The sequence below is a fragment of the Theropithecus gelada genome, chromosome 3, assembly GCF_003255815.1.
Source record: "Theropithecus gelada isolate Dixy chromosome 3, Tgel_1.0, whole genome shotgun sequence".
NCBI lineage: Eukaryota > Metazoa > Chordata > Mammalia > Primates > Cercopithecidae > Theropithecus > Theropithecus gelada.
In genome coordinates, this window is record NC_037670.1 from 111,511,305 (window position 1) to 111,519,952 (window position 8,648).

At 35.8% G+C, this 8,648-nt stretch overlaps 1 protein-coding gene across 4 annotated transcripts in view; it reads left to right on the forward strand.

The window, feature by feature from the left end:
* PEX1 (peroxisomal biogenesis factor 1) overlaps window positions 1–8,156 on the forward strand; it is a 42,825-nt gene extending 34,669 nt beyond the window's left edge. For 3 of the 4 annotated variants that reach the window (XM_025380693.1, XM_025380691.1, XM_025380692.1), the window contains 7 exons: window positions 270–412; window positions 503–606; window positions 1,759–1,935; window positions 3,369–3,599; window positions 4,958–5,155; window positions 5,752–5,882; window positions 7,664–8,156. In XM_025380693.1, the coding sequence (XP_025236478.1) occupies window positions 270–412; window positions 503–606; window positions 1,759–1,935; window positions 3,369–3,599; window positions 4,958–5,155; window positions 5,752–5,882; window positions 7,664–7,748 (1,069 nt within the window). In that variant the 3' untranslated portion in view covers window positions 7,749–8,156. The remainder of the gene's footprint in view (window positions 1–269; window positions 413–502; window positions 607–1,758; window positions 1,936–3,368; window positions 3,600–4,957; window positions 5,156–5,751; window positions 5,883–7,663) is intronic. The other variant, XM_025380694.1, reaches the window with a different exon arrangement.
* The last annotated feature ends 492 nt before the right edge of the window (window positions 8,157–8,648 follow it).

Consider the following 8,648-nt stretch of genomic DNA (forward strand, 5'->3'; position numbering starts at 1 on the left):
AGCAGTTTACTGAATACGAGGGCAATTTCATATACCTTGCCTTCTTTAAGGGTTTGTTGTAAAGATTAAAATAAGTACATAAATATATATAAATACATTTATGTGTTTATATGTAAATACATACAACTTGCCTTCTTTAAGGGTTTGTTGTAAAAATTAAAAGTACATAAATATATATAAATGCATAAATACATTCATATATATATATGAAATCACTTTGCAAACTCTGAAGCCTGATTCAAATATGAAATGTTGTTTGTTTTTCCCAGAGCACAGGCTGCAAAGCCCTGCATTCTTTTCTTTGATGAATTTGAATCCATTGCTCCTCGGCGGGGTCATGATAATACAGGAGTTACAGACCGAGTAGTTAACCAGTTGCTGACTCAGTTGGATGGAGTAGAAGGCTTACAGGGTAATAATTATAAATACAGAAATAGAATGTTATAACAAAATGTCATCATGTCATCAGATTTTAGTAAAAAAATGTTCTTTTTTCCTCTAGGTGTTTATGTATTGGCTGCGACTAGTCGCCCTGACTTGATTGACCCTGCCCTGCTTAGGCCTGGTCGACTAGATAAATGTGTATACTGTCCTCCTCCTGATCAGGTGACAATTTCATATTTAGAGTCCAAAACCCAACAAATGCTACACTCTTTCCTTGTGAGCTTTACTTCTGCCAGGTAATGGCAATTGTCCTTAGAAGATCAGCTTTCTTAGGGAAAAGCTTTAGCCACTGTTTGCTCAAAGCATAAAAAGATTCTGAATTAGATGCAAAGCCTTTCTTTGGCCCAGTGCAAGTCTGAAAACTTTGTAATCCTTCTGTGTTAGCTGATTGGGGGAAAAAATGCAAGAAACCTAAAGTATTATATTTTCACATTCTCTTCTGTTCAACGATTACATCCATTATCCTGTCAAATAAAAACTCTGATACAGAATCAAGCATGTGAATCATAAGCATGTAAGCAGGTTTCATAGAGATAATTTTTCAACCCTTCCTAGTCCTGTGTTGTTCCAACTGCTATTCTCCAATTTAGAAGCAAGCAAATAAATGAATGAACGAACAGATAGACAAATGAATAGTCAAAGGTATAAAGTATCTGAATATATGTTACATGTAGCTATTATTTAAATTATTTAGATTTTCCTTTTGAAATCCCTTCTTGGCACACTTGCCTAAATGTAGAAAATAACCACTGTGTGAATAAGAAATTACTTACACTGAATATTTTGTAGGTTTTTGCTTTTTTCTTTTTCAGACAAAGTCTCACTTTGTCACCCAGGCTGGAGTGCAGTGGTACGATCACAACTCACTGCAGCCTCTGTGTCCCAGGCTCAAGCAATCTTCCTACCTCAGCTTCCCGAGTAGCTGGGACCACAGGCACACGCTACCACGCCCAGATAATTTTATTTTTAATTTTTGTGTAGAGATGGGGTTTCCCTATGTTGCCCAGGCTGTTCTTGAACTCCAGGGCTCAAGTGATCCTCCCATCTCAACCTCCCAAAGTATTGGGATTACAGGTGTGCCACCATGCCCAGCCTTAAGAGTGGTGATTTTCATTCATTTTCCTACATATATTATTTCTGTTGGGGAAAAAGTTCCAAGGAAGATAAATAGTAGGCTGTTGGTACATTTTGCAACTTATTTATAAAGCTTTTTTAGATATATAAGGTTAATTTATGAAGAAAATCATAAGACACACAATTTAAGATAATATTTTTAATATTTTTTATTTGTTAAATAAATTTTTCTCCCTTCAGGTGTCACGTCTCGAAATTTTAAATGTCCTCAGTGACTCTCTACCTCTGGCAGATGATGTTGACCTTCAGCATGTAGCATCTGTAACCGACTCCTTTACTGGAGCTGATCTGAAAGCTTTACTTTACAATGCCCAATTGGAGGCCTTACATGGAATGCTGCTCTCAAGTGGACTCCAGGCAAGTTATATGAGGAAGTTGTTATGACATTTTATGAGTGATAAGAGAAGTACAATGTCAAAATTTCAATCTTAAAAAAATGCTATTTTTTAAACAACTTTGGTAAAACTGTATAGAAGTATAAGTTTACCTTTAGTTGAATGTTCCATAGTTGGAATATGGGTTTTGCAGAGAATTTGTAATTATGAAGAGTTTGGTGTCTGTTTCTTTAACATTACCTTAATATTGGCAAAAACATGTTGGTGTTTGCAAGGATATTATTTAAATTAGGATACCATGAATTAAATACTACAAACAGAAAAATAATTAGAGTTTTTAGTTTTTTTGTACTTTAACTTCTAAAAAATAATTAGTTAAAGCTGTTGTTTTGAAGCTCAAATTGTCCCAATCTGGCCAATAGGAGCCCCTTTTGTATGGCTCCTATATCTTTATGACATGTCCTCATCATTCTTGAATCACTTCCTCACTTCCAGATACAGTAAGTTATTCTTGGCCAGGTACAGTGGCTCACGTCTGTAATCCCAGCACTTTGGCAGGCCAAGGCAGGAGGATCATTTGAGCCTAGTTTGAGACCAAACTATACCCATTATGGACAACAGAGTGGGACTTGTCTCTACGAAAAATTTAAAAATCAGCTGGCCATGGTGGTGCACACCTGTAGTACTAGCTACTCGGGAGAGGCTGAGGCAGGAGGATCACTTGAGGAAGTCCAGGATGCAGTGAGCCATGACTGTGCCACTGCACTCCAGCATGGATGACAGAGTGAGACCCTGCCCCCCAAAAAGAAAAATATTATTGGTTTATCTTGTGCTTTCTGTATCCCAACCTTAGCATCAGCCTTTTCTCTAAAGATAGTATTATGATTTTAATATTTACAGTCGATATTTGAACTGTTACATTATAGACTTTACCATATATTTTCTAGGAAGGATTATTCTATTACTCTTCTTTACCACATTTGGTTGGAATGTCTACAGAGCCTACAGTTTCTAAATCAGATACTCCCTAAGTTTTTGCTATTTTGGCAAGCCATTGAAGTTCTCCCCTCTCCCTTTACTACCAGAAAGGTGTGTATTTGTAGAGCTCTCTATAATGAGAAAGCACTCTATAACATGTTGATTCATCATTTTGGAGTAGAAAAGTATGAATGGAATGTCAGAGACATAAAAATAAAGCCCAGAGGTCTGAGTCTTAGCTTCATTACAGACTTTCTTGGGGGATGGTTGGTAAATTATCTACACATTCTATGTTATCTTTATATTTTAATAGTTAAATTTTTACCATGTGCCTCAAAACCATTAGAGAATTAATGAGTTTTTTGAAAAATGCTTCTAAGTTTCTTGTATTGCTCTGATAGAATGCTATGTTATTATTTATTTCTGAGACTAAAATTGTTTACATCTTTAAACTGGTTGTCCTTTTGTGTATTTTAGGATGGAAGTTCCAGCTCTGATAGTGACCTAAGTCTGTCTTCAATGGTCTTTCTTAACCATAGCAGTGGCTCTGACGATTCAGCTGGAGATGGAGAATGTGGCTTAGATCAGTCACTTGTTTCCTTAGAGATGTCCGAGATCCTTCCAGATGAATCAAAATTCAATATGTACCGGCTCTACTTTGGAAGCTCTTATGAATCAGAACTTGGAAATGGAACCTCTTCTGATTTGGTATCTTGTGCAGTCGTCATTATGCAGTTCTGAAATATAAAGCTACATGTTGGTGTAAAGTTGGAGTGATTTCTCTCCTAACCAGCCCCACATATTCTTCCTGGTTGGTTGGTTCTTCAGTAAAATAGTTTTGTTTCTTGCTTACACTAATTGGTAATTTGCATTCCTTGTTAAGATTTTTAAGACAGGGCTGGGAGCAAGGAACCAAAGTCGTGCATGGTTGTGATTACCTTTGGTTTCTTTGAGGTTTCTCTCTCTTACCTAGTGGTTTTAAAATATCTTTAGCAGTTCCATTTTATAGTAAACTTAAATTCTATTATCATGAACAGTTGAGGATAATGAATAATTTGATACAATAATGTAAGAAATTCCTGAAAACAAAATATTATCTGTGATACTTTTGCTGCAAAGTGTAAGCACAGTGAAGGGTGCTAATAATGTTTCAACAGGAAAGTGTTTTGATTAAATGTAGGCAGTATCACTGTTCTTCTACTAGCATTCAACATCTCTTCTCAAAATTAATAGTGGTTCACTGTAATTTTATTGGTACATGTAACATTTGTACATGTATTTGGTTATTTATATGTTTCCTGGTTTTTTGTACACTTACTTTATTAATTTAGGCTTTTTTTTTTTTTTTTTTTTTTGAGACAGTCTCACTCTATCACCCAGGCTAGAGTACAGTGGCACAATTATGGCTCACTGCAGCCTTGACCTCCTGGGCTTAGGTGATTCTCCCACCTCAGCCTCCTGAGTAGCTGAGTATGCCACCATGCCCAGCTAATTTTTGTACTTTTTGTAGAGATGAGGTTTCACCATGTTACCCAGGCTGGTCTCAAACTCCTGGGCTCAAGCGATCTGCCTGCCTTGACTTCCCAAAGTGCTAGGATTACAGGTGTGAGCCACTATACCTAGCCTAACTCAGACTTTAAAAACATAAAAGCAATTCATTTGTATTCCCAAGAATAGTAAAGTGGTGGTTTAATTTTAGTCTTTAATTCTGTTTTTTATTTATTCTATCTAGAAATGTCCCAGAAACTTAGTATAAATTTACTTTCTGAAAACAAAGAAACCTGTCCTTGGGCATTAGTGTGTTGGATTTAAGCAACAAAGTTAAAAAAACCTACCCTGTGTTATGGCAATTTTTGCTCGATGGTGGTTCTATAACACAGGTATCAGTGAACCTTTATAGAAGAGGAACAACTTTTCAACTTGCTTAATTTCAGTTAATTAACATGTATACTTATCTACGTTAATGCCTTATTGCTTAAAATGTTTAATTTTTATCTTTGGTAAACACATAGTTTCTTCTCTGCCCCTCTTCCTTCCATCTTTCATTACTACAATTTACCACACAGAGCTCACAGTGTCTGTCTGCACCAAGCTCCGTGACTCAGGATTTGCCTGGAGTTCCTGGGAAAGACCAGTTGTTTTCACAGCCTCCAGTGTTAAGGACAGCTTCACAAGAGGGTTGCCAAGAACTTACACAAGAACAAAGAGATCAACTGAGGGCAGATATCAGTATTATCAAAGGCAGATACCAGAGCCAAAGTGGAGTATGACTTTTTCCCCCTCGTTATAATTGTTAAAACTTCTTAAAAATTGTTTCACCCTTTTGATATGTATTTCTTTGACTTATAAATGACCTATATTTATAAACAAGGGACCAGAACACATTAACTCAGTCATGGTTTTTTTTTTTTTTTTGAGACGGAGTCTCGCTCTGTCCCCCAGGCTGGAGTGCAGTGGCCAGATCTCAGCTCACTGCAAGCTCCGCCTCCTGGGTTCACGCCATTCTCCTGCCTCAGCCTCCCGAGTAGCTGGGACTACAGGCGCCCGCCACCTCGCCCGGCTAGTTTTTTGTATTTTTTTAGTAGAGACGGGGTTTCACCATGTTAGCCAGGACGGTCTTGATCTCCTGACCTCGTGATCCGCCCGTCTCGGCCTCCCAAAGTGCTGGGATTACAGGCTTGAGCCACCGCGCCCGGCCAGTCATGGTTATATGCTTCCTTGCTTTCAGTGTTTCATTATCTTATAAGGAAGAGAATGTATGGTCTCTTGAAAAAACTGACAAAAGAAATAACAATTGGACTACCATATTTTTTTTCACATCCCTAATTTAACTCTTTGTCAATTTCTTTTTTTACTTAAGGAGGATGAATCCATTAACCAACCAGGACCAATTAAAACCAGACTGGCTATTAGTCAGTCACATTTAATGACTGCACTTGGTCACACAAGACCATCCATCAGTGAAGACGACTGGAAGAATTTTGCTGAGCTGTAAGTAACAGATTCTGTTTTGGAAGTACAGCTACTATTATAAGTGACATAGTATTACACTTAAACCTTTAAAGTTCGTGTTTAAAATAAAAAAAATATTTTGAATATGTAAAAGCCAATTCAAAAATATGCATCGTATTTGCATTTAAAAATACCAAAATTTCAGAAGTACAGAAGTCAAAATTGAGTTTTCATTAACCAGTTCATTTGATTATATTTGAATTATTCATAATAGACTCATTTAATTTTAGTAACTTTGGGCTGAGCGCAGTGGCTCATGCCTGTAATCCCAGCACTTTGGGAGGCCAAGGCAGGTGGATCACCTGAGGTCAGGAGTTCGAGGCCAACCTGACCAACATGGGGAAATCCCATTTCTACTAAAAATACAAAAATTAGCCAGGTGTGGTGGCATGCACCTATAGTCCCAGCTACTCGGGAGGCTGAGACAGAAGAATTGCTTGAACCCAGGAGGTGGAGGTTGCAGAGAGCCGAGATCGCACCACTGCACTCCAGCATGGGTGACAGAGCAAGACTGTCTTGCTAAAAAAAACAATTTAGTAACTTTGAAGAAATAAGGAAAATTAAAAGTTCAAAGTGATTCTAATGTCTAGTTTATAAAATTTTGTTATAAAAACACCTGTTTTGCCTTCAACATAATTTATATTAATATTTTATTGATCTCAAGAACATATAAATACATTCAGATTTATTCATTTGTGGACCACATTTGTTACACATTGGATTTAAAGGATCCTTGCAATTGAGTTTATGACCACCTATGAATCTGAGACCCATGGACTGGAAGCATTCTAGGTCAATGATTCAGTGTAATTCAATTTAAGAGATGTTTCTTCCTGGTCTTTAGAAGCTGCTGCCCTTTGCTATCTAATTTTGCAGTACTTTGGAGTATGTATGTATGTGTACATAAGTTAGTGCTATGTATTTATTAAAGAAGAATAAGAAAACAGAGGTAAGGAAAAACAAGGAAACAAATTTCCCTTAACCTCACCACCTCCCAAAGCATATCTGTTTATATGCTTATATATTTTTTCCTGTTCTGATAAGAACAGTCTGTACATATTGCTATATAGCAGTCCCCCTTTATCCACATACATCCTGAAAATTGTTTTACATTTTAAATGTTAATTACTTTATTGCTTTTAAATGTCATTTTATAGTGTAGCTCTGCCACAATATCCAATTTTTAGACATTTAAATTGCTCCCAGGCAATGTGGTAATGAACATTCTTGCAGCTGAATATATGCACATATCTAACTGTTTCACTGGGATAGAGGTGGAATTGTTGCATAACAGGGAGTTCACAATTTTTAAGGCTTTCGAAATGTATTGCCCAATTGCCTTCCAGAAATACTGTACAATATATATTTCAACAGCATTATGTCAGAGTGCCAGATATACTGCACCATCACAAACATTGTGTGTTGCAGTATTTTTCTAAACTTGGCCCTTTTGATTTTAGAAAAATGATATCTTAATAATTTACATTTATTTGATTAAAAGTATAGAAGTTACAATTTTTCATATTATTCATTGTCATTTGTATTTTATCTTTTCTAACTTGTCTCTTCATCCCCTTTGCTCTGTTTTCTATTGGAATGCAACTTTATTTGTAAGAATTCTTTTTAATTTCTGCGACTGGCATTTTTTTTTCTAGTTTGTTATTTCCCGTTCATTTCTTTTGTGTTTGCCAACAATCCATTATCTTTTGTTTTATGATGGTAGTATTTACACATATTAAATTATCTCTTTCTTTTTTCAGATATGAAAGCTTTCAAAATCCAAAGAGGAGAAAAAATCAAAGTGGAACAATGTTTCGACCTGGACAGAAAGTAACTTTAGCATAAAATATACTTCTTTTTGGTTTTGTTTTGTTTTTTGATGGCTTGTCCATATGTTGTAACAGGAAAAAAATGGTGTCTGTAAATTTCTTCTTAATTTAACAAATGTGGTTAATTTATAAAATCACAGATTGGTAAATGCTATAATTAGGTAATGATCAGGATTGAGATTAATACTGTAGTATAAATTAGGACATTTATAACAGATTCCGTATTTTATTTCCTATAAATAATATTAGCCAAATGGTGGAACTAATTTATTTCTTTTGAGGAAAACATAATAAAGAATGTAATTAAATTTAAATTTCTTGGAATTCCCAGTTGTATATTCATCATCTTTGTAGCATTTGACAAATTTTATGCTTAGCAGCTTCTTCACTGTTTTGAAATAAAACATTCTATTACCTACTGATACAATTATCTGTTCTTTGTAGATCAAAAATTGTGAAATTTACACATAATTCAAATACATTTAATTATCTGCTCAACCAGAAATGAAGTCACATCCCCCTAATATACTACATCCAGCTCCAAGCCCAAGATATTTAAATGACATCCATTCCTCTCCTAGTTCCAGTTATAATTTTATCTTGATATTCTCTCATATATGAACTAAATTATAAAGTTAGCCGCCATCAATACAATCTGTGTATCTAATATCTAACTATATAGTAATGGGGTAAGGGAACAACAAAAAAGAAAACATTAATCAAAATATACAGATAAGCCTGGGCAACACAGTGAGACCCCATCTCTTAAAAAAAAATTAGCCATGCATGATGGTGTGCTTCTAGTCCCAGATACTTGGGAGGCTGAGGCAGGAGGATCACTTGATCCCAGGAGGTTCTGGTTCTAAACCAAAGCTCAGAATCCCAGGGGATAGAAACAAAGACTTTGTGGATCACT